This window comes from Hippoglossus stenolepis, chromosome 24, assembly GCF_022539355.2.
Source record: "Hippoglossus stenolepis isolate QCI-W04-F060 chromosome 24, HSTE1.2, whole genome shotgun sequence".
Taxonomy (NCBI): Eukaryota; Metazoa; Chordata; class Actinopteri; order Pleuronectiformes; family Pleuronectidae; genus Hippoglossus; species Hippoglossus stenolepis.
The window spans coordinates 456,226-481,793 of NC_061506.1; the positions used below are offsets into that span (position 1 = coordinate 456,226).

The window sequence follows — 25,568 nt, forward strand, 5'->3', positions numbered from 1 at the left end:
AGAACCTCTGGAACATCCAGAAGATTCTAAGAACCCTCAAAGTTCTTCAAGGATCTCCAGATCTTCCCAATCAGTGCACAAACCATTATAAAGAAACGCAAAGATTGAAAGAACATCACCTGAAACCACCTCGACTTCCCAGTCGACACCTGAAGAGAACCCTTCGATCCTTTCTGAGAACCTTTAGAACCTCCTCCTGGAACCATTGAGCAAGAACCTCAGGAACATCCAAAGAACTCTCTAAATTACTCATGGTTCTTCAAAACTTCCTCATGAATTCACAAAACTTTTGAAGGAACTTCTCCATCTCTTAAAAGACCTAAGGAACTTCACAGAGAACCACGACCACCTTGTAGTCGACACCTCAAGGACGAGGACCCTCAGAAACTCACAAGAACCTTTAGAAAGTCCTAAGAACCTCTTTAAGGACCCTGGAAATCTGCTCCTGTCCTCTTAACACCTCAGTAACCTCATGAAGAAAGTCTTGAACCTTTGAAACCTTTTGAGAGAACCACTGTGATGTGAGTCCATCCCACCTCCTGAGCTTCCCGATACGTTCCCATAACGTCTCAAACATCTGTTCGCAGAACCTCCTGGAGAACATTTGGATTTCTGGAACGTCTCAAAGCAGCGAACAAGAAAATTTGTAATCTGAATCCGTCAAAACCTCCTTAACAACGTGAAAACTGTCAGACCTCTGCTGGAACTTCCCCGAAATATCTTTGAATCTCCTAAAGAAGCGTGAAATGTGCGGAACAGCTGCTGAAACCTCATCAAAACCTCTGGAAAATCCCTCTCAGACCTCTCAAGGCCCGAAGCTGCTTCAGGAACCCGAGGATCCGTCTCACACACATTTGCAGCTTCCAGCAAACCACCAACAACCCAACACAAGTTCCCACAGCGTAAACCAGTGGAGACCAGACGGCCCCTGACGGACCCACATTCAACCAGTCGGAGCTGTCGCACAAACCAGGACCACAGCGCCGCCCAGTGGCCGGGGGCGAGAGTTCGAAGAGCAGGAGACCTTCAAAATAAAAGAGTTCAAACTGTTTTATTAGTATAAAAAGTTTAATAGTGAAGAAACAAAACAAATAACTCTTGAAATTGTCCTTTATTGTTATTTCTGCCTTGTTTCGTACAGTTTCTTTGATTTACATTGAAATGTTTCCCTCTTTATTCTCGTTTTCTCTTTATAATCTCTGGGATTTCATCTTTAAAGTTAATAGAATAAATCTGAACGTTCCACACACAGACGATGATAATGCCCCCCACCACTACTTCAAGAGAGGGAAGAAGAACAACTGTATTTACAACGGGATCCTTTATTCATTAGAGCGTCAGTCAGGCTGAATAATGTCAATAATAATAATTATACATTTAAACCAGATTATCATGCAGGTAATCTGATTCCTCATCTTTTATTATTTTCTTCATTTTCTCTCTTTCTATGGTTCTACTTTACTTCAGTCTCAGATGATGAGTTACATTAAATATTAAAAAGATTAGAAAGTTGAATTAGTTTGTTTCAGTTCATCAAACTGTCATCAAGACACTTTTCTCTATATATTTACACATAAATACAAATGTAATAAGTTTTTAGAGTTATGTTCAAATATTAATGAGGGTTTAAAGTTTAAAGACAATTTTACTGCAAAATCATTTCTACGTCAATATTTTTCATATTGTCTGTAAACAGAACACACAGGAAACCACCAGGGGCCCCGAACTGAGCCGGGGCCCCAGAGAAGGGTCCTTCTGTGAGAACCCTGAACTTCTACCATCGTCTGTAACAGACTGTAACGGCTCCATCGTCAGAACTCAGGTCGGGCCCCTGAGCTCCCTTCAGCCCGGGGCCCCCAAAGTCCCTTGAACCGCTCCTGCTGAACGATTCTATTCATTTTTCTACAAACATCATTTGAATCTGTTGAAATGATTTTTTGCTCAGTTGAAATACTTGAATCCTAAACTTGAAATACATGATTATTATCGTTTAACATTTATCACGATTTGATCTGGAGGAAACTTTTGTGGATTTCATGAATCATCTTCTTCATCCTCCAGATCCCGACACGCATGAGAAGACACATGGAGAAGAACCACTGACAGCTGCTGTAGGTCTGTGACGTCGACTCCAGACTGTGATTTACATTCAGTTTGTAAAGATCCGGCTCAGGTCATCGACACGTGAACACTGGGACGCTGATCCTGAACCTGTCCTTACAGTTTAGATCCTCATCAACATTCACTTCCTGTCAAATCCACGTCCGCGTCTACAAACCTTTCAGGAAGTCTGCACCAATCTCTGACTCAGTTCTACTTGGAAAACCTCATCGTCCTCAACTTCCTCCTCGCTCCCGCCCTCAAATATGGCGGTCATGGGGGCGGCGAAGAGGCGGCAGCGAGCGGCGAAGCGCCGGCTGCTGGAGCAGGGAGGGGTGAGGGAGCGAGGTCGCGAGGAGGAGAGGAAGGAAGAGGAAGAGGAGGAGGTGAAGAGGAGGGGATTGTGTCTCAAACAAAACGTCACAGACAAGTTCGTGCACGGAGACGTGAGAGACGCCATGTCAACGTCATGTGTGTCGGAGGCGTGTGACGAGTTTGTGGGGTTACTTCGGGGTTGGCGTGGTGTTTGTGGCAGTGCCGGCGCCCCCTGGTGGTCAGTACCAGCGGCAGGAGAAGCAACTTTGCGAAGCCGCTCGACAGCAGAGATTCGTGAAGATGAATCAGAACGACTACCTTTCCTCAGTAAGAGCGCCTTGAAGCTCTCGCTTCTCGTCGACCTTTGACCTCTAGATGCTGCAGGTTGGGGGGAGGGGTCAGTGGGGGTCACCGGGGGGGAGGAGGAGGAGTAATGTGTGTCGTCCTCTGAATCTCTTCTTCCAAACATCTTCCTCTTGGACCTGAGACAAACAGAAAAACATCATGAATGTTCTCAGTTCATGAACGTGCTGCGTCAGCTCTTTTCTTTCAGGCCTCAAGGTTCCACGGTGATAAGTGGTTTACTTTGAACTTCTACAAGAAGCTGCTCTTCTCTGTGAGTCCAGGACTGTGGTCGTCACGGAGCTAAAGAGCAAAGGGAAACACTCGATGGAAACCTTGAAGAAGACAGAAGGTCACTAGAGGATACTCACCCAGGAGAGTTCAGGAAGGAAACGAGAGGTTTCTCTTTGTGGGACAAACAAACAGGTTCTAGTTGTAGAAGAAGCTAATGAAGACAACTGGGTGCTAATTACTGAACCACGGTCACCACCTTCACTCCATCAACTACACCTTCACTGACCAATCACATCTTTACCTGCAGCCAAACCCCGCCCACCAGGCCTTCATGCTGTGCCTTCCCATAATGCACTGCTCCACAGCAGCAGAGGGAGAATCAGCAGATTGGTGAGAACATGGTGGACACGCTGGTAGATGAACAATGTGATGAACAGCGTTTTCCTACCTGTGGATGACGGTGAACAGATCCTCGGTGGTTCGTGGTCGACCAGAGACGAACATCTGATCTGCTGAAACACTCACGAACAAATCAGCTGCACAGAAAAACAAAGATGGACGTTCATTTAAACTTCTACTTCTCTGTGGATTGAGTTTTTCTTGAATGTAAATAAAGTGATCTCACCGTCCTGAGGTCGTCCGTCCTCCTTCGTCAGCTCTGGTTCCTGAATCAGGAGGTCTGGAAGCCACAGCTCCCCCTGCAGGCTGTCACAGGACAGTGCGCTACTGAGGGAGTACCTGCTCTGACCAATCAGAGCACAGGACACTTTCTCCCTTGTTTGTATTTTTCCCTCTCTCATCACATCTTCATCTCCAGATGAGGATGAAGATGATGATGAGGATGAAGACGATGAGGGGGACGGCTCCCTTGTTGATGACATCATAAGCAGTTGCCCGCCTGTCCTCCTCCTCCTCTTCTTCATTACTTTTTTCTTCGTGGAGGACGCCATCATCATCGTTGTCTTCATCACTCTCTCCTCCACCTTGTGATCCTGCTCTTCATCTTCAGCCAGCGACGACCTCATCATCCTCTTGTGAACGGTTTTCTCGTCCTTATCAAGTCTCGTCCTCGTGACCCAAGCACAACAAGGGTCTGTTGCTCCGGTCTGGGTCGGAGGTCCTGACGACTCCATGATTCTCCAGGTCCCTGAGGTACCACAGTCCTCCAAAGTCCCCACGGTCCCATTGAGCGTGTTTCTAGAGCCACTGGTGCCGATAACCCCCGTTGGGCTGGAGCTCTGGGTCCATGACGTCCCAGTGACATCCAGAGCGCCACAGGCCTCAGAGGCTCCTTCAGACGCCTCCTTCATATTCTGAGATGCACAAAGTGGTTTTGTTCTGGAAGACGTCGATGAAACATCTGGCTTCTCGTGTAGAACCGGTGGTTCCTGCCTCGGAGGGGAGTGGTCAGGTGAGCCTGCAGTGATGTCACCAGCAGCTGTGTTTGTTGTATGTGTCAACAATTTGTCAGGAGTTGTTCCGTCAGCTGTTGTGTATATAAAGAGTTTTGGTGAAGATGCACCAATAGGAAGCTGCTGTTGTTGTTTATCGAGCCCAGAATAGGACGAGGTGATTTGTCCACCTGGTCCTCGTCGGGCTTCAGGAGACGCCATGACACCCAGAATGCAAAGGTCGGGCTTCTTCGGCAGCAACGGCTTCTCCGGGGACCGGAGCTCCTGTGGGCTTCGTATCGTTAAGACGTTATTTCTCAGTTGTAAATCACGAAGTTCTGAGGAATCTCCATCAGCTGCTCTGTGGTTCAACACGTCTGAACCATTCCAGACGACATCTTTTCTCTCTGACGTTCTGTTTCCTGTGTGAGACGGAGAACGAGAAGAAGAATCTTCAATGTTTCCTTGTTTCTCTCCAGGCTCAGTTAGCTTAGCATCAGTTGGACGTTGGGTAATTGAGTCGATGGGGTTTTTGTTGGTACCCTGAGACATCTTGACCCAGGGAATATCAGGACTGGGGACTTGATTGTTAGTTAGCGTAGCGTACAGGTCTGAATCGCTCCTCTCATTGGTCAGGACGTCTTGAGCAGTGGTCGCCTGAGGTCCAGAGCTTCTCTGATTGGCTGCTGTGCTACAAACAAAACGTTGTGGGCTCTGAAGACGAGTGAACGCTGAGTTGTTGAGTGTAATCGTCTCAGTTTTTGTTTGGTTGCAGTTATCGTGATCTGATTGAGTGTTCGCTTGGCTAGGAGTGCTAGCATTAGCCATTAATGCACTGGGTGTTTTAGCATCATTGCTAGCAAGATAATAGACAGCATTTTGTGGTGCATTCTCAGCTAGCTTAACATCAGCATACGCCAGGCTAGCAAGATTAGCATGAGCTGTGAAGTCTTTAGTTGTTTTGTCTTCATTACCTCGAAGGTTATAACCAGTGTTTTGTGATCCGTTCTCAGCTAGCTTCACATCAGTGCTAGCTAAGTTAACATTGGCTAGCACAGACCTGTCTAGTGGAGGTTCTTTGCTTGGTTGGTTAGCATGAGACCTGTTAGCATTGGCTAGCACAGTGCTACTGAGCAAGGCTTCCTGGGTCCTGACGGAGCGAAGCTTGACCCCCTGCAGAGCCTGGGCGGTGACCAGGGGACAAGTGGGTGTGGCCACGTTGACACGACGGTTCTGAGACCTGATAAGTGTTGTTGGGGGGAGGGGGGTCACAGGGGCTGTGGGAAGAGGAGGAGGGGGGGGGGGGGGGGGTGGGGACAAGATGGAGGAGAGAAGTTTGGTGACGATGACGTGAACACAAGAGCTTGATGAGGCGTCTGCCGGACAACGTAGGAGTAGGGGCGGGGGAGGACGGGAGGAAAGAGGAAAGGAGGAGGAGGAGGAGGAGGAAGAGATGAAGGTGGAGGAGGAGGAGCAGGTAGGGAGTGATAGAGAGGAGAAGAATGACGAATCGGGGAGAAGACGAGAGAAGGTGAAAGAGAGGAGGAATCTGGGAGAGGAGGGGGAGGAGGGGGAGGAGGGAGGAGAAGATGTTTGGTAGACGACTCAGAGGAAGTGTAGGAAGAGAGGGAGGAAGTGGAAGAAAAGGAGGAGGAGAGGGAGGAAATGAGCGACGACTTCCTCTCCGGTACGGGAGGTTTTGACTTTCCTTCCTTCCTGGTCAGCGAGAAGCGGGGGAAGAAGGAGGAGGGGGAGGTCGGGGGGGAAAAGGCTCCAGGACTCGCTGTGAGAGGGGAGGAGGGGAGAGGGGGGAGGACACAGGTGTGCCAGGTATGGGGGTGTTCGACTGGCTGGAGTATCCACTAGAGGGCGACGCGAGGCGCTGCAGACCAGAAGGAGCAACTGTTTGAGGGTTGAGAGTAAATCTAAGCCCCTCCTCCTCCGAGCCTGGAGACCGGGGGGTGAGGACGTGGGCGGCGGGGGGGCTGGGGGGAGGGGAGTCGGCAGAGTTCGCTGTCTGGAGGTTTAAGGGTTCAAGGTCGTGACCGTCCCGCAGCTCAGACCGCTCTGACGCCTTCTGGTGTGAGTCCGGGGAACCCAGGGGTCATGGAAGCTCTTTGGGGACGAGGTGGGCGTCCTCTGGGGGGCGTGCTCCGGGCTCTGGGGGCCGCACTGCTGGCGAGGACTGGACAAGGAGCGGGAGGATTTACTACGACACGGCCGGCGCCGCAGGGAGTCATAACGAAATGGCGGGGGAGGCGGGAGCTTGGACTTGCGGAGGGAGATGCTGCGGGTGATGGAGCGAGAGTTGGAGGAGGAAGTGCTGGACCTTCTTTTCTCGCAGTTTAACAGCGGCGAGGACGTTGTTCTCTCTGAACACGCTGGAGACGAGCGACCAGAGGAGAGGAGGGGGTCACAGCTCCAACCTTCCCCAGAAACACATCTCGTCTCCTGGCTGACGTCGGCCCACTCGTCCCCGGTCTGACCACTGAGGAGGCTGGAGCTGGGGGAGAGCGGCTGGTAGCTCCATCGGTTCCCCCTGTACGAACCACCATCACAGGAGGAGTGTGGGTCGCCCTGCTCGTCCAGAGCCAAGTAACTGAACTCTGAGTTTGTAATGGAGGAGGAGGAGAGGTAGTGGGAGGAGGAAGGAGAGACATGAGGAGCCTCGTTCAGCGGCTCGGCGCTGGGGTACGACCACTCTGGGGCCAGGGGATGGCTGGGAGAGCTGGGAAGAGAGGAGGAGACGGGGGAGGAGGTGGACAGTGGGACGACTCTGGCTGGGGGGTCAAAGGGCAGCAGAGGCTGCTGGTCGCTGGGGAAACCCTGTAGGTCCTGTGACGGCAGAAAGAAAAATAATCAGAGTTTTTGTTTTCGACGTTTTTCGATGTGTGAATAATTTCTGCTAAACTGACCTGGCAGCAAGACGAGGAGGCACTGAGCGTCCTGCAGGAGGCGCTGTTACAGCTGGCCTCAGAGCTCAGAGAGGAGTTGGTTGCCAGACTGGGGAGAGGCCCTGGTGAGGGGGAGGAGGTGAGGGAGGCCATGAGGCTGGACAACCCCGCTCCTCTCGGGGCCCGGATCCTTCGCACTGTTGAATCCTTCCTGATTTCCTCCAGCTCCTCCTCCTGCTCGTGGGCGGAGCCACAGGAGGACGCAGAGGGAGAGAGCTGACCAGGGAGATCAGAGGACGCCAAAGACGAGTCTGGAGACAGAAGGAGGAACTCAGACTTTCATTGATGGAGTGATTGACAGCAGATGTGATGCAGGAGTGAGAGGGTGGAGCTTATACCCAGGTTATTGCTGACATCATCAGGTATCCCTGTCGCAGACTTGCGGCGGCTCAGGCTTCGGGGTCGGTGGGATAACGAGTCGCAGTTGGAGACGGTTCGTCGAAAACTGGCCTGACGATCAAAACTCTCACCTAAAGAAGGAAAGAAGAACGTTATCGTCTCACCTTTGGGAGGAGGTGTCAGAGAGTCTGGACCTCCCTCCTCTACCTGTTATATTAATGGCCACGATATCAGCGGGAATGGCGTCCGCCTGCTGCCTCATCCTCTCCTCCGGCGTCGGAAGCCGAGAGGACGCTTCCATCTCGAAATAGGTTGTGGGCTCGTGGTCGGGGGAGAAGACGTCCCAGCGAGAGGTGACGGGGTTCAGGACCAGCGGGGTCAGAGGTCGAGTGTTGTTCAGGATCAACCTCTCGTCTTCTTCTGATGACGTCGACGACTGAAAACAAAACAACGAGCTTTAACATTCACGACTGTTCAACCAGTCACGAGTCACGTACATAACTAACGACGTCGGGTTTAATGAGGTTAATGAGGTTAACGTAACCCGGCTGGTTTCTGGTTCTGTTCAATTAGCATCTCATTAAACCAGAGTCTAGTTGGACTCAGGTTAACTGAACTGGGTAAAGTCTGGTTTAACCCCAATGGAGCCGATGGTAGAGTTTAACTTAGTGGAATCTACTGACGTGTGTTCAGGGGGGAGGAGGAGAAAACTAGATTAGTCTAAACTAAACTAGTCTAAACTAAACTAGTCTAAACTAAACTAGTCTAGTTTGACCCGAGTTTACCTTTCTCCTCCGAACTGAAAACCTGAAACAAACTGAAAAACAAGACTGAGAGAGGAAGTCCAAGAATCTGGATCTCTGAGGAGAGAGGAGAGGAGAGAGGAGGAGAAGAGAGAGGAAGAGAGAGGAGAGAGGAGGAGAGGAGAGGGAGGGAGAGGAGAGGAGAGGAGAAGAGAGAGGAGAGGGAGAGGAGGTGAGGAGAGAGGAGGAGAGGAGAGGAGAGGAGAGGAGGAGAGAGGAGGGAAGGAGGAGAGAGAGAGAGGGGAGGAGAAGAAGAGAGAGGAAAGAGGAGAGAGGAGGTGAGGATAGGAGAGGAGAGGAGAGGAGAGGAGAGGAGAGGAGGAGAGGAGGAGGAGAAGAGAGAGGAAAGAGGAGAGAGGAGAGGAAGAGGAGGTGAGGATAGGAGGAGATAAAGATGAGGAACAGAAGATAAATCAAAGTGAATCATGTGACACTTTATAAATGAATAAATGTGTCATTATCCCAGTTTGACCAGCAGGTGGCAGTAAAATATACCAAGTCTCCACTGTTGCCTGATAATAATAATATGAATAATATGAATATTAATATGAATAATCATTCATATTCATGAGTTAACAGCAGATTTGTGTGCATGTGTGTGTAGGTGTGTGTGTGTGTTTGTAGGTGTAGGTGTGTGTGTGCGTGTGTGTGTGTGTGTGTGTGTGTGTGTGTGCGTGTGTGTGTGTGTGTGTGTGTGTGCATGTGTGTGTGCGTGTGTGTGTGTGTGTCACTAACCATCTTCCTGCTTTTGTCCTTCCACCCTCGGCGCCTGCTGCCCTCTGATTGGTCCAGGCCAGCAGAGGACGGAGGGGAGGCGGGGCTCTGCTGGCGGCAGTGTGAGCTGGCGTGTCCACTGTAGCCATGCTGAGTCAGCCTGTTACACACTACACACACAGACACACACAGACACACACAGTCAGACACACATTAAAGAGAACAGATGGGAAAGATCATCATATGATCAATAATCAATAAGAGTTTATCAATCAATCAACATTACATGTAAACTATCACAGTGAAGAAATAAAAACATAAAATCTATGAATCAGGTTTAAGATAAAGATGCTGACTCTCAATCCATCAATCAATCAATCAATCCACAATGAAATGATATCAGAGCAGATGAAAGCAGCAGCTTGTGGAGGAGGTGACATGTGACACTGCAGCGGCTGTGATGCAGTCTGCAGCAGAGTGTGTGTGTGTGTGTGTGTGTGTGTGTGTGTGTGTGTGTGTGTGTGTGTGTGTGTGTGTGTGTGTGTGTGTGTGTGTGTGTGTGTGTGTGTGTGGTGTGTGTGTGTGGCTCGTCCTCAGTATTAAACAAAGAGATCAGTCGATTAAACAACTAATCAATAATGTTTTAATTTCTAATAATGACAGGAAGCAGTCGACCTTTGACCTCTCACCTCGCAGGTCGTCCACGCTGCCCGAGCGTCTCTTCCCCGGGATGAAGACCAGACCCTGCTGAGGCTTCTGGGTAGTGTAGTGAACCGACCACTTACTGTCCCTGTCCCCTGCTGCAGAGACACAAACACAGTTCAGACACACACACACACACACACAGTGATGATTGGTGGTGCAGCACTCCTCCTCAAGGTGACCTCAGACCCACACAGTTCCAGAGGCTTTTATTGTGAAGGAGCAGCACCACTATTGTCACCATTTTCTCCTGCATGTTGCCTTGCTATCTGTTTTATTTTGAAACCCACAGTTCCCTGGTTTCCTTCACTTCCTGATCGTCACCTGTCCTGACGTGTCACACCCGTGTCTCCTCGCTCAACATCAGTTTGATCCTTTTTGTGAACTGAACTTTAGAATTAGAGATTTTCAGCCTGATCCTGTGTCAGACATTAGGAGGAGCTGACATTGGGTGAGAGGCGGAGTTTAACCTGGAGAGCCAGCGAATCACAGGGACCAACAACCAATCACACCTACGATCAATCAAGTCTCCAATGGAGCGGACTGAGTTCTGTTGGACCCACAGAACCTTCTGAAGCTCAAATGAAACCTGAAGAGTCAGAAACGAGAACGTGGGACGGAGGTCGAGATGCTTCTGTGACGACTTCAAGGTCACAGAACCCAAAAGATTTGGCTGAACTTTGTCTCCAGAAGAATCTCAAGCTCCTCAAATGGTCCCAGGGTTCTAGAGAAGCCACAGAAGATCCTGCAGGAGAGCCAAGTGGGTTTTCAGGAGATCCCCAGGTGGGTTCTCGGAGTCCTGGAGCTGTCATGAGAAGTACCAGACATAAATAGTCCCAGAGGAAGTTCCAGGTATAGTTGAAGAGACTCCTTGTGGAGACCACCAGGTGTGGAAGGGATTATCCAGGTCTAAGTATCTGGAGTCCTTCAGCTGGTTCCATGTCTCTATGTTGAGTACCTTACTTGGGTCTTTGAGAAGGTCTCCAAGGTCCTTGGGAAGGCTCCAGGCTTCAGTGAGGAGGTCCCAGAGGGGCTTGAGGGGGTTCTATGAGTTCTTTATTAGGTACATGGAGTCCTTCAGCTGGTTCCATGTATCCTTGTTTGGTACCGGAGAGGAAAACGTTTCTTGAGAAGGTTCCTTGAGTCCTGAGGTCTTTGAGGCGGGTGAACGTCTCCTTGAGGAAATTAACGGACTGTTGCTATGGTTACCTACTGTTTAAAACACCTTAAGCCATGATTTGACGAAGAGGTCGAACCGTAAAGCAGTGTTGACTCCTGTCAGCCAATCAGATGGCAGGGTTATGTGATGTCATGAGAACTATATGATCATATGAACACTCTCTCTCTACAAGTACAAGTGATGCTCGCTCGCCCGTACAAACATCGTCCCACTCACCTCGAGTCTTGTTCAGAAATCTGAGGACGGATTTGATCGCAGCTCCGATCAGAACCATGACGACGACGACACACACACACACACAGACACACACAGAGACACACACACTCCTGAGGCTGCAGCAGACAGAGAGAGAGTGAGAGGGTGGGCGAGCAGCAGCAGTAATGCAGCTCGACTCACTGCGACGCCTCTCTCTCCTCCCACTTCTCTCTCTCTCTCTCCAGCCTCTGTTTCTATGCTGCTCACCCACCACACACACACACACACAGACACACACACACAGACACACACAATTTGGCAGGAGGCCCACACATGTGTGTGTCCTTTGTGTGTGTGACCAGGTGATGAAGGTTACCCACGAATGCTGCATTAACACACACACTCACACACTCACTTTGTAGATGAAGGGGCTGAAGAAAGAGAATTTAAAGTGTGTGTGTGTGTGTGTGTGTGTGTGTGTGTGTGTGTGTGTGTGTGTGTGTGTGTGTGTGTGTGTGTGTGTGTGTGTGTGTGTGTAGTCCTCTGTGATTCTCTCTATTCTTGTGTTTCTATCTTTGTATAAATAAACACGCGTGTCTGTGACGTGTTGGAGCGATCCTATGTTTGAATATTTTTCTTAAATGTCAATAAGTAAACTTTTATCTTCCAAAATAAACGATGTATATTTTCTCAAAATAGTCGTATTTTATTTTTATTTCATAGTCATTTATAATAAAGTTTCTTGTCATGTCGGTTCAATAAGAACATCTTAGTATATAACCTTAATATCATCGGCCCTAAAAATCCCCATTAATCGAGTGAAGCGTTTGTGTTATCATGTTTCCATGGTAACACGAGCAGACATGTTGTGACCTTCAGCACCAGTGACAAACTGGGACAGGGCCAGTGTGAAGTGTGTCGACTATGTGGGCCAGTGGAGCAGCTCATTACTTCAGTATCACGACTGACAGTCCGTCGCTCCGTCTTCACCTCGCCACACTTTAATTAGTTTCATTAATTAGACAGGAAGTAGGCCGCGCCACCATCATGTCACACTGCGAGTAAATTTAGCTGAAACACTCGGAGCAGAAACGCTCTGATTTGTTCCTGCTGTCCAATCAGAAACAGGAGCAGAGTCACGTGTCAACCACCAGTCACCAATCAGAGAGCAGGGAGGCAGAGGGGGCGGGATCCAGGTGTGGGTCAGGAGGGCGGAGTCGAAGCGAACAGGAAGCAGCTGCTGCCGAAGCCTGTTCATCTGCCGTTAGAGGAATTAGACATTAGCGTAGCGTGTGGAGCTGAGGCTAATCCCTGCTCTGACACACACACACACACACACACACACACACACACACACACACACACACACACACACACACACACACACACACACACACACACACACACACACACACAATCATTGATGTTTTGATGAAACCTGTAACTATGAGTCAGGCCCAACCAGGCTAACTGGGGCCAAATTCAAGACCAAACTAGACTGAAGTTGAATAAACAACAGGGCCAACCGAGTCTGCCGGACTACCAGGACCATCAAGACCAAAACGGGTTCTAATGACCATTCAGGACCCAACAGATCCAAACCAGGACACTTGGGATCATTCAAGACTTAATTGAGTAAATCAGGGCTATTTAGATCCAGGGCCATCCAGGGTCCAACTGGGTCACACAGGAGTAGGAGGTAGGACTGAGGACCAAACTGAGCCAAATCAGGATCAACCATGACTCTGCAGAGCCAAATCAAACTAGCTAGGACCAACTGGACTAAGAATAACAAGGTCAGACTCATTAATTCAACTGTCCACGCTACAGGGGACCATTCAGGACCAGAAGGTCGTGGGGACAGAGGCGTCCTAGTACTTTCAATAATGGTTCAAAAAGTTCTCCTAGTACCCATGATTCCTAGCAGTACCTCTGTGTAGAAGGGGCGTGGTTTGGGTGGCTTCCAGCCTGGAGCTCCTCCCTTGGCGCCGTCTGAAGCAGAAGAAGTTGGTCCTGCGCCTCCTGCTGGGCTGATATTGGTACTGTGGCGGCACCTCTGGTTCCCTGAAGGGGGGCAGGGCGCTGTGAGGGTAGGGGACGGACATGGTGTAGCCGGGGCGGGGTTCAGGCGTGGGGGGACATGAGCTTGTTCGGCACCGCTGGGTGAGGATGGGGCACGTAGGGCGCTGCAACTGAAGGGGTACGGTCTGTGGGTGGGGTTTTCCATAAATCTCTGGAGTAAGGAATAGTTTCCCATGAGCCTCTGGGGTAAAGGAAGGGTGGATGTGGGGGTGTGCTGGGAGGTGCTGGGGGTGGAACCAGGGGCCGTTGCCTGAGTAGATAAGTTGGGGTGGGTGGTGCTTCTGGTCACCTGTAGGGGACCCCGGCCTGCCGGCGACGCCACCTGCATTCAGCCGCCAGATGGCGTCGTGATGCTGGTGGAGTTTGGCGCTGAGCAGGCGGCGCCGCAGGCTGCCCTCTGTTTTTGGTTGCAGGGCGGCCATCTTGCGAGGAAGAAGCTCATCTAGCTCTTCATCAGGACCCGCGTTCCAACAGCGCGACCCCACACCAGGCCCCGCCCCCTCGCCACTCAGACACTCCACATACGAAATCATTCTGTCCTGAGAGGTGATTTGCTGTTTGGTGATGGGGTCCGCCCTCACAACAGATCAAAGACGAATCCCAACACTCCTCCGACCCTTCATCATGAAATGTGTTTTCTTTACAATAAATGTCTCAACAGGAAAAAAGTTATTTTCTTAATCTGTAAAGAAATAGTGTTTAGTTCATCCTTCAAAATCCCTCTTAGTAATTCAAAAATAAAAGTAAAAAAATCCATCAGTCCTTTGAAAATCCATCAGTCCAGAAGTTTCTGTCCTTTCTTCCAAATGCATTCATCAAAGTCTTTAACAGCTTCAAAGTAAATCTCCAAAAATATCAGCTTTTCACAATAAAAGCACTGAACAATCACAAACTAGTATCAGCAAGATGTGCTTTTAGAAAACATCTTAAAAATGTCCATCTTTCACAATAAAAGCTCAGACACATTTCAGAGTAAAAGAGATTTCAGGTTCAGAAGCGTCGGCTGCAATTAAAACGTTCAGCATCTTAACTTCCTCTCGTTCCTTCAAAGTAAAAAACCTCAGACCTCAAAACCCAAAACTCTCCGAGCTCCAAGAATCCAGAAAAGATTCGAGTCCAGAAACGATTCAGCGAGAAACTGATCGATTTCTTCTCTCGTGTTGACGCTGAGTTTCTTCTTCTGCGCTCGCTCCGACTCTAATCTACTAACAGGGATTATCCAGGTCTGCAGATGGTCGGAGACTCACACACACCCACACACACACACACACACACACACACACACACACACACACACACACACACACACACACACACCACATGTTGATAGTGGTAAATCTGTGTTAGGATTAAAGAATCTGATAAAAGCTCAACGTTAAACAAACGTCACCTTTGCTCCGTCCGTCACTTCTTTTTTTAATTTGACACTTTTCAGTTGAAATCTCTCGTTCTGTATTTTTAACGTCAACAGATTCAAACAAATAGTCACTGACAAATAAAAAGATGATTAGAAAATGTAATGATTTACTTGTGACGTGTTTTTAAAGGTTCACGACTTCAGTAGTATGCATCTGTCGACTGATCGTCATCAAAAACCAGTGAAAGTCATCAATTAATAACAAACAAAATATTAATAGTCAATTATCAATAATAACAAAGTGTGTGTTGCAGCTTCTGATCCATTAAAAGTGTGTGTGTGTCGGACACAAGAAGAACAGCTGTGTTTCAGAGGCTGAATGAGATGTTTCAACCTGCCTCAACAGGCTGTGAGTGCTGCACACACACACTATAATCACACACTCACACACACACACACACACACACACTATAATCACACACTCACAGACACACACACTCACATACACACACATGCCTCCTGACCCAACACTTCCACTTTCACCACAGAAAGACAGTGAGGAGAACTTCAGCAGTAATATAGTAACAGAAGTATAAGTTGTGTATCGGTCCTGAATGTGTTGGATGAGTGTTGATGCAGAAGTTGTTAGTGGTCGTAACCATAGTAACAGTTACAGAAAGCAGCTGCTGTAATCTGGAACATATTTTACAACACGTTCCTGTCTCTCTCTCTCTGTTCAAAATAAAGCTTGCTCGACCCCCCCCCCCAATCTCTCACACACACACAAACACAGTTATCTCCATAACCTTTTCTATGTGTGTGTGTGTGTGTGAACAACGTGACCTACATCTACACGCACACACACACGCACACGCACACACCTGCAGCTCTTCGTCTCCATGCATCCTCTTCATCTCTCGCTCACTCACCTTTTAAGCAGAGCATGTCGACCTCGCTCGCCCGCTGTCGTTCAGTGTGTGTGTGTGTGTGAGAACAAAGACTGAAGGAAAACACCAGTTCAAACACAGATTCCTCTCTCTCTCTCTCTCTCTCTCTCTCTCTCTCTCTCTCTCTCTCTCTCTCTCTCTTCCCTCGTTCTACCATAATAAAAGCCCCCTCCCTCTCTCTCCCCCACTCGAACCAATGCTCGCTCCACCCTGACCGAGGCTGAAAACATCCTGAGTACTTTTACTTTAGTTACTTTTCAGTACTATTCCTGGGAGCTGACTCTTTCTACTCTTTGTCTTCAGCCTCCATCAAACCTCTGTGTTTCCACTCGACGTCACTGTAAAAGTAACTAGGTCACTGAATTCTTCTTCTTCTACGTATTAAAGTAGAACCACTGGCCTGTGGCTGTAAATCTCCAGAAACCAGTTCAGTTTCAGTCAATTACAAATTAAATCCTGACTCATATGAGAACACTGTGACCTTTGACCTCCCAAATCTAATCAGTTCATCTGTGAGTCGAAGTGAACGTTTGAGCCGAATTTGAAGAAATTCCCTCGAGAAGTTCTTGAGATATCGTGTTCACAAGAATGAGACGGACGGATGGACGGAAGACTACGGCCACCGGGTGTCACCAGAGTTTAGCAGCGCTGCTGGAAATCACTGAAGAAGAACTAAATAATTATTATTATTATTATTGTAGTTTATTGATCAGCGAGTGTATCAATAAAGTTCTTCTTGAACTAACTTTACCTATTGGCTGCGGTGATTTAAAGTTTCTTATGGTCACTAAGCAACCCAATGGGCAAGCATCTCCCCAGCAGCCAATTAGACGGCTGCCTGGTGGCGTTAAGTTCACACACACACACACAGACACACACACACACACAGACACACACACACCTGACGATGTCATACTGAAGTGGATGATGGGAGATGTAGTCCTCTCTTCTCTCCTCAGCAGCTTTTATTTGCGTCTATGGACAGAAATAGCTTCATTAATCACATTAGTCTGACACACACACACACACACACACACACACACACACACACACACACACACACACACACACACACACACACACACACACACACACACACACACACACACACACACACACAATAACCCAGTTACTCAGCTGTACATTCATCACCTCTAAAAATACTCTGTTTGTTCTTATATAACAAAGTTCACATCGTTTTCATGGAAACTTTGAGTCAAGACTTTCTTTTATCACTTTATAGGCAAATTAATTAACACAATTAATGAATGAATTATTAATAATTTAGATTAAAGATCAGGCCACTCAACTTGTGTTTTTTATGTGTACATTAAATATCGTTGGATTTACAACAGTGAAAGCTTTTACTCTGAAAACCATCAATCTGAGTTTATGTGCTTCCTCATCTGAGAAATTCACTTCAGAAAAAGTCAAGAAGTCAATTTTCAAAAGATCTGATTCAAAAAGCTGAAAGTGATTCATCTCAGGATGAACTTCTCATCTGGGATGTTTCCTTCTCTCCTATAAACAAACCATCAATTTATTCTAAATTCATTTTTATTCAGGCTTTATTGTTGTTTTTTATAATTAAAGTCAAAACATTTATTACCATCTTAATAACTGTCCTTTCAAAATAAAATGTCTGAGCTTTTATTTTGAATGTTTTGTTAATAGGCAAGTATGATTGGTCAAGCGTCAGGCGGGTGAACGACGCTGATTGGCTGTGCGGGAGGAAAACACGGAAGCTGAGCATGCTGCGGTTGCTCAGTGGATTCGACCCTAGCACGAACCTAACCCGGGTTAAACTCTTCTCCCGGGTCGGTTGGATGTCGGTTCTGGTTCAGGATCTTTTTACAGATAAACAGGTCGGTGCAGAAAGTCGGTGTAACGGTCTTTAAAGCGGGAGTTAGCATCCAGTTAGCCTGTTAGCTGCGGTGCCTCGTTACAGCAGCAGCTCGTGTTTACTGTCCCGGGACGTGTTTTACTTTGACAGTCCGGTGTGTTTCCTGTCCGGCCTGTGTGATGTCCGTCATCATTCACACGCGTGGCGAGGCGGGAGGGGGCGTGGCCGCTCACCTGCACTGCTCCCACTGCGGCCACTTCTCCAAGAGCCACGCCCAGCAGCTGTCCCACATGGCGGCGTCCCACCCCACGTGCCTGGACGAGGAGGTGGTGGGTCGCCTCGGAAACATCCTGACGTACCAGAGCACCGCCCGCCTGTTCCACTGCTCCGTCTGCTTCTTCACCTGCAGGGACTTCACCAAGCTCTACAAGCACATCATCTCCAAACACTGCATGGACGACAGGGAGGCGGGGGGACGAGAGAAGAAGATGGGAGATGGAGGTGAGGAGGAGGACGAGAAGAAGATGGGAGATGGAGGTGAGGAGGAGGCGGAGGCGGAGGAGAAGATGGGAGATAAAGGTGAGGAGAAGAAGAAGAAGATGGGAGATGAAGGTGAGGAGGAGGAGAAGAAGATGCCAGAGGAAGGCGAGGAGGAGGCTCTGAAAAGAAAGAGGAGCAGTGAGGAGGAAGGAAAGGATGAGGATGGCGCCCCCCGGGAGTTGGAGTCAGAGAAACCTGACGGCGAGGGAGAGGAAAACATTCTGACGTACGACGGCAGCATTTACCGCTGCCTCATCTGCGGCTGCAAGAACAAGCTGAAAGTTGTGAGCGTCAACCACGTGATGAAGAAACACGACATCCCCAAAGCGTACGCCTCCCAGGCCATCAGGCGAGACGTGGTCACGCTCAGACAGACGGTGAGCAGCACGCCAGAGGAGGACGAGGAGGCCGGGATGACCGGAGAGCTGCTGAACGAGGAGATGAAGGCCACGGCCAAGGTGGTGCACTTCACCTCCAACCGCTTCGTGTGCCTCATCTGTGGCTGGAAGACCAAACTGAAAGGTCCCGTCTGAGTTATCGATGAATGATTCGTAGAAGACAGTGAGAGTGTGTCAGCTGACGTGCATGTACCTGTGTGTGTGTTGCAGGTTTCGCCATCAGTCACGTGGCGCGCTGCCACGACGTGGAGCGTCCGTACGGGTGTAAGGACTGCTCGAGCTCCTTCTTCCTGCCGAGTCGTCTGCAGCAGCACGTCAGGACGGCTCATCGGCCCGGACGCTACGCCTGCCCCTTCTGCTGCTTCAGGTCCCACTACCTGGGCGGCTTCAGGAGGCACTGCAGCCGCTGCAACGCCCGGGAGGAGGGGGAGGTGGGCGGGGCGGCAAGGGTGGGGGAGCACGAGGAGCACGAGGAGCAGGAGGAGCACGAGGAGGGAGAGGAGGAGGGGAAAAAGACCAGAGCGGGGAGGAAACGACGGATGACGAGGAAGGTGATAGAAGAACAGGAGGAGGATGAATGAAGGGAGGGGGGCAGGACCAGGAACCACATACTCCATCATCATGTCGACCCGGTTCTGGTTCTGAACATTTTTAATCATCATTTTTAACTGACAAACGAAGTGAATATGAGACGAACAGCAGGTGGCGCTGATTCTCCAGTCAGGTGCTGTTTTACTGCTGCAGAGGAAGTCAAAGGTCAAATCCCCTGAGCCGTCTGGTCACTAGTCCCGCCCCTTTTCCCTGTTGCCTAGTAACAACAAAGTGAAGTTGGACATTGGTTTTAAAGTCTCTTGTTTTTGAACATGTTTGGTTGAAGCGTGAAGTCACTGAAGTTTCCGACGTCTCGTCAGCGCTGTGACCGGAGTGCAGCGACTCCTGGGATAGGCTGGGCCAAGAGGGGTTACCTGTTAGAACCCTTCCTATTGGCCGGGGAGTCTTCATATGCAGCCACTGAATTGTGACGTCCTCATTGGTCGACACGTTTTCACCTGGAGCCAATCTCCTGTTGAGTCACATTTATCTTTTAACAAATGCACACATTTTTATACTCCTTGAATAAGAAACTTTAAAAAGACATTTCAACATTTTTTTAAATGTTCATAAAAACATGAAACAAACCTTTAGTTTTATTTGTTGTGGGTTGGTCACAGAACAGCTCGTTTCCTGAGATGAGTCATCGATCAAAGATCAATTTATTACTGATGAAAACACTTCAGATCAAAGCTGCATCTTCAACCTGAAACTCAGGATCGATCACAAACTGGACGAAACACACAAGACACACAAAACACGGAACACACACTCTTAACGTGTTGGTTTACGTTCTGTGTTTTCTGAAGATTTTAATAAAAACTAGTGTTACATGTAGAAGCGTGTTGACGTCAGTGAGTTTGACTAAAGAATAAAAGTCTGTTTTTAATCTGTGTGATTGCTCTTATGTCTGGTTTTATTGTGAAGGGAAACAAAGACAGGAAACAGCCCAGTGTGATGTTCAGAGCATCCTGTCGTGAACGCAGAGTTTCTTCTTCTTCTGTCAATCTCCAGCTGATGAAGCTAATGGGCGTGGTCGAAAGCTCAGGATGATGTAACAGTTGTCAGTTTCTTTTTTATTTAACCAAAACATACAAAAACAAACCCACCAATCACATCAGAGCGTGACAACGACGACGCCTCCTCGCGAGGAGGGAAAAACATCCCGAGAACAAAAACATGACGACGCAGCATCCTCCAAAATAAAAGCCCAGTTTGTTCCTCACATGATTTCAGAAAACACGAGGAAACAGAAACACTGATTATTTTTCCACTGCAGGAAGTCAATGTGACGTGTTGAGTAAACGACCTTTCAAAATAATACGTCGTAACATCGTTGGTTTAATGTGCGGAGACATGAGGTAAATAAATGAGCTTATATCAAACTGTTCGTTAGCGTCAACGTCAGGAAGAAGATTTCATGTTTTGAGAAACAAGCCAATGAAGAGAAGAAGAATGACGTTGATTCTACTGTAAAGACCGAGCCCATAATGACGACCTGTTTATTTAACTTGTTCTCAGCTTCTGAGGCTCCGTCCACACTGATATGTTTTCATTTTCAAATTAAACACGTGTCACGTCCACTGGTCATGTGATGTAAACAGGAAGTAGATTGTCTCCTCTGCAGTCGGTTGCTTAGTAACAGAGGAGCAGTGAAGCTGAAGAGTCGGAGCAGGGATTTCTTTCCTCTGAGCGACGACGAGGTGGAACTGTTACTGACAGGAAGTGTTAGCGACGCTTTGTGTTCACCGCTGGTAGTCGAGTCATGTGACTGAAGAGAACCAATCAGGAAGAGAACCTCTCTGAGTCATCGTTTACTAAAGTCTCACTTTCTGTGTTTATCTGCAGTAACCATAGCAACAGTGATTAGAGTTCTAACTGAAAAGGGTCAGTGTGGAGGAAGCCTCCATCTTGTGCTGTACGTAGTTTGCCCTGTAGTCCTGCAGAGGGCGCTCTTACACTGATCAATAACAGTGATCAGAGTCAAACGGATCAGGGACCTAAAGTGAATCCTGTTGGTTCTGTTCCAATTAAGTTCATGTTTAAATCAGAGAGAAACCAGTTGATGGACCAGTGATGAACTAATCCATAACGAGGCCGAAGCAGCCGAGTAACAGAGTTCGGCTCCTGCAGTGGAAAAGACTTAAACAATAAAGAACCAAACCTTTCTACGGAGGAACAAACAAAAACCAAAAGCTCCCACTCGCTCCTGATTGGTGCCGCATCGACACTGAACAGGAAGTCAGCTGATTGATGGACGACGTCCTTTAAGTGGAGGAGAAGACGATGACATCATCGTGTCGTCCTTCTCCTCCCACAGTTTCTGATCACAAAGAGAAATGTTGTAAGAAAAGAAGGAAACTGCACCTCAGCGTCCGACCGCCGCTCTGTTCCACGCACGGAACAGAGTCGATCACCAACCAGGCCTGAATAAAGTTCATCACACTGCAGTGAGGGGGGGTCCGAGGTCAGATGTGTCGGGGACACCACGCCCCCTCCAGCGCAGCCATGTTGATTCCTCTCAGGTCACCGAAGTCGTCGCCGTCTCCGTCGCAGTACTCGTCGTCAGGGTCGTGGTCGTCGAGGCGAGGTGTGAAGCTGGTTGACGGTTTGTGCTGCAGGGACGACACCCAAGCAGGAAACAGTCATCTACAACAAACTGTCACAATAAAACATTCCACAGGTGCATGATGGGAGGTGTAGTATTACATGATAATAACAAACAGCTGATTTTACCGTTCGTACCACAGGCTCCCTGAAGGGGGGGCAGACCATGTGGAAGCGAGGGATCGCCACGTGGAAAACCTCTTCCTTATTGGCTACGACACAAACAAACAACAAAACAAGGGGGGGTCATTTCAAACAGATCTTCAAACTAAAAGACCAGAAGCTTAACCCTTCACAATATAAGAACTGCAGCTCCTTCACAATAAAAGCCCTGCTGCTCCTTCACAGTACAGTTACCGAGTCTGTGGAAGGTGTAGTGACCCTCCATGTACTCTGATGGCGTGGAGAACGTGGTGCAGCTGGCGTATTCATGGACTTTTCCAGGCGTCATGACGGGAAACTCTCCTGCACAGAAACACAAACAGTCAGCAGCTCATCTCAGCCAATCACAGCTGAGACATACAGGGGCGGGGTCAGGCGATGAGAGCAGCGTACCGACCACGCCGGGTCCCTGAACTTCCTCCACGTTGCCGTCGGAGGTGGTGATCTTCCAGTAGCGGCTGTCGAGCTGACAGGCGGCTTCGGGCGAAGCGCTGCTCGACATCTCGATCCTGAAAAGACGTCACACAGATTAAAAGATGAAACCCGAGGAGCGGTTTGACACACGCCGGCGCCGGCGTGGACACACGTACCTGATGCGGTAGGTGAAGAAGAAGTGCGGCGGGTGGACGGAGGAAAGTTCCGGCAGGAAAGAGGTAGAAACTGAGACGGTGATGTCACCAGTGGTCGCCACGCAGTTTTTATCGTGCACGTACCTGTGGACACAAATGTGCACGAGTCAAGTTTACATCTTAACTTGGAGGAAATGTATGTATGTGTGTGTGTGTGTGTGTGTGTGTGTGTGTGTGTGTTACCTGAAGATCTGGTCTCTGATGATTGGATATTCTCCTGTGACCACGTTGTGGACGTAGGTTGTGAACCACTCCACGAAACAGGAACCTGAACACAAACACACATGTAATGATACATTTTTCAAAGTAAAAGCAGCTGAATTGACAGTGATCAGAGCCCAGACGAGTGAACCAACCTGTGATGAACATGTCGATGGCCGAGGGATCCTGAGCCGTCTGGTCCTGAAACGCAGAAAAACAACTTTCAGCTTTCAACTTCCTCCTCTCTGTGAAGCACCTTTATTTTGAAAGGACAGGCGGACAGGAAGGTCACGCACGGGGCAGGGGTAGAAGCTCTCGAACATCCTGCGTCCCTCGGCGGGCTCCAGCGCCATGTACTGACTGAGTCCGGTGTGGAAGCAGAAGGTGAGCGGGAGGCAGCGTCTCATCCCCTTCCTCTGCTGGAAACCGCCCGCCGCCGTCTCCACGTCCAGCAGGACCTCCGAGCGGTAGTGGTTGGACAGAGACATGCTGCCCATCAGCCTGACCACACAGACACACAGACAGGAAGTCGTCAGACAGACAGGAAGAGGTAAGACAGAGGGTGGGGCTCAGTTGGACGGACACCGACCCGGGGATGACCAGTTTCTGTCCGTTGTGGATGCGGTACGAGCAGCGGTAGTCGTGAGGAAGGCTGCAGCCAATCTGAGCCTCGATGTCGTTAAGCTCCACCTCTGTGGCGCCCTCTGGAGGAGGAACAGAAACAAGGGATAACGTCACAGAAGAAGATCACGAGTTCTTCTGTGAAGCGGAATTCTCACATGTTCCTGAAAGTGTCTGTGTGTGTGTGTGTGTGTGTGTGTGTGTGTGTGTGTCTGTGTGTGTGTGTCTGTGTGTGAGACCTTTGAGGGATGCGATCATTCGTGGACACCTCTGCTGCAGGAAGCTCTTCAGCTGCTCCCACGCTCTCTTCAGCTCCGGGTAGAACTGGATGTAGCGACCCAGGTCTCTGTAGTTCTGTTTGAACAGACAGAACCAGGACAGCCCACTCTGCAGCCGGTCCGCACTACACACACACAAACACACACACACACACACACACACACACACACACACACACACACACACACACACACACACTTTAACTTTACAACTTCACAACAATATAAAAACAGTGTCGTAATAAAACTGAAGAAATATTAGAAAACGTCTCCAAACCTAAGATCAAAATATGAATATGAAGTGCATTGATCCTAAATGACAGATCAGTGACGGTGTCTGATTGACAGGACTCACTCTGACAGCAGCCAGTGCTTGGAGCAGTGACTCTTCCACAGAGGGTTGTGTTTGGACAGTTCGTTCAGCCTCCTGCTGACATAACTGCAGCTGTGGAGGGACACACAGACAGACACAGAGACACACAGAGACACACACATTAATCTATTTCAATATGTTACTGATCAAACACACAACCAGAGCTGCAGCTGTAGAAACAGGAGCGGTAGTCAAACCAGCCTGGACAGGTTTCCATGTCCTTCCCCAGTAAAGAGCACTGGTTCGTGTCTCTGAACTCTATGATCACGTGAAACCCGCTCAGACCGGAACCTGTTGTTGTGCAGAGCTGTCGGTAGAAACGCGTCTGTAGCAGAGGTCAGGACAAACACACAGGCTACATGCTAAGCTAACGAGCTGCTACACACTGAGTGTTTGTAGCAACATTAGCTTCAGGTCGTTTCCAATGTCCCTTCATCGGTCCCCGGTGTTGTTAGCATTAGCCGTTAGCCCGCAGCTAGCCGGGGGCTGTGCAGCGGAGCAGCGGACTCACTGGATCAGGTCCCGGAAGCTCAGGAAGGACAGGACGTGCAGCAGCGGGTCTGACGGGAGCTCGTCCACCAGCACGACGGGGGACTCGGGGCTGGAGGCGGCCATGGTTACAAAGATCTGCGGCTGCTGCGGCTGCTGCTTCCGCCTTCACCCACCACCTGCTTCTTCTCCTCCGAGCTGCAGCGCCCTCACCTCGCGGCTGCAGCGCCCCCTGCTGCAGGCGGCTCTGCACTGCGGCCCGTCACAGGAGAGGACACGGTGACCTTTGACCTCCTGATCGCTTCATCCAGTGTTTGTATTAGATGTGAGGAAATTCTCCTTTTACTGTTTCTGATTCATCACATTCAGAAGAACAGGAGGTCACAGTGACCTTGACCTTTGACCTTCTTCATCCTCGAGTCCAAGTGACAGCTTGGACCAGATTGGAGAGGATTGTCTTCAGGCTTTCTTCTGATATATATATATATAAACAGATATAAGTAAGTGTGCGTGGAGGCCTAGAGAGAAAGGAGGACCCTGTATTGGTCCCACATTGAGGACATGTGAGGTGGGACAGCACTGACGTGTGACCGGTCCCAGGTGTAGGATAGAAACGAGGTAAAGAACAGGTTCCTCTGGTTCTGGAGAGAACAGACGGAAGGTGAGAACTAGATACTGTGGTGGAACCATTGGCAGGAACCAGACCTCATGGAGGTGGTCAGAGAAAAGCAGGAGTCTGCACGAGGACTTTCAGTGTGAAGGACCTTGACCTCAGTATCTGTAAAGTACATATTTACTCAGCTGAGTCCCACGGATCAATAGACTCAGAGAGACCTGCACTTTCTTTCCTCTTGTCCTCGTAGCTTCAGCCTCGTCATGTTCTTCACTGTGTGTAGTTTGGACCTGTTAGAGGCTCAGGGCCAACGCGTCTGTTTACTCAGAGTTTCAAACAGAGCTAAAGTTCCTGCGGTCAAATCAATCCTCATGACTTCTGTGCGCCGCCGACCTTTCACCTCTGGCGTCACCATCAGGAATCTTCTGGATGTGGAAAAGATAAAAACCTCCAGGTATTTGTCCCCAGTAGGTGGCGCTATGACTGCGAATGTATATAGTCATGGATAATATGTCTTCAATAATATGTTCACTCAAAATACAACCACTTCCTGTTTCCAGGTTCAAGG

The 25,568-nt window shown here is 49.0% G+C and overlaps 3 protein-coding genes across 5 annotated transcripts; 1 reads left to right on the forward strand and 2 right to left on the reverse strand.

The window, feature by feature from the left end:
- Positions 1 to 1,092: 1,092 nt before the first annotated feature.
- nhsl1a (NHS-like 1a) lies at positions 1,093 to 14,541 on the reverse strand. Its single transcript, XM_047339205.1, is given in 13 exon segments — positions 1,093 to 2,897; positions 3,440 to 3,527; positions 3,617 to 5,648; positions 5,651 to 6,165; positions 6,210 to 6,264; positions 6,417 to 7,217; positions 7,298 to 7,587; positions 7,675 to 7,806; positions 7,883 to 8,111; positions 8,461 to 8,535; positions 9,214 to 9,362; positions 9,882 to 9,992; positions 13,200 to 14,541. Coding segments are annotated over 13 exon segments (5,778 nt in total). The 5' UTR covers positions 13,885 to 14,541; the 3' UTR covers positions 1,093 to 2,281.
- Positions 14,542 to 17,379: 2,838 nt separating this feature from the next.
- On the forward strand, positions 17,380 to 19,922 carry LOC118103657 (chromosome alignment-maintaining phosphoprotein 1). Its single transcript, XM_047339072.1, has 3 exons — positions 17,380 to 17,520; positions 17,649 to 18,560; positions 18,647 to 19,922. Exons 2-3 carry the CDS (start codon positions 17,678 to 17,680, stop codon positions 19,015 to 19,017), a joined length of 1,254 nt encoding a protein of 417 aa, XP_047195028.1. The 5' UTR covers positions 17,380 to 17,520; positions 17,649 to 17,677; the 3' UTR covers positions 19,018 to 19,922.
- An 844-nt stretch (positions 19,923 to 20,766) lies between these two features.
- fbxo3 (F-box protein 3) lies at positions 20,767 to 24,600 on the reverse strand. 3 transcript variants are annotated; one of them, XM_035150539.2, is made up of 12 exons: positions 24,410 to 24,600; positions 23,881 to 23,970; positions 23,487 to 23,650; positions 23,216 to 23,330; positions 22,923 to 23,127; positions 22,782 to 22,827; positions 22,609 to 22,693; positions 22,387 to 22,509; positions 22,190 to 22,305; positions 21,992 to 22,099; positions 21,773 to 21,846; positions 20,767 to 21,686 (listed from the first exon to the last, which is right to left on the reverse strand). In XM_035150539.2, the coding sequence occupies exons 1-12, from the start codon at positions 24,511 to 24,513 to the stop codon at positions 21,549 to 21,551; spliced, it is 1,368 nt and encodes a 455-aa protein (XP_035006430.1). In that variant the 5' UTR covers positions 24,514 to 24,600; the 3' UTR covers positions 20,767 to 21,548. The 3 variants fall into 3 exon arrangements, with proteins under 3 accessions (XP_035006430.1, XP_035006429.1, XP_035006428.1); XM_035150538.1 differs by having other exon boundaries at positions 20,767 to 21,642; positions 24,410 to 24,599; XM_035150537.1 differs by having other exon boundaries at positions 20,767 to 21,642; positions 21,764 to 21,846; positions 24,410 to 24,598.
- Positions 24,601 to 25,568: the final 968 nt, after the last annotated feature.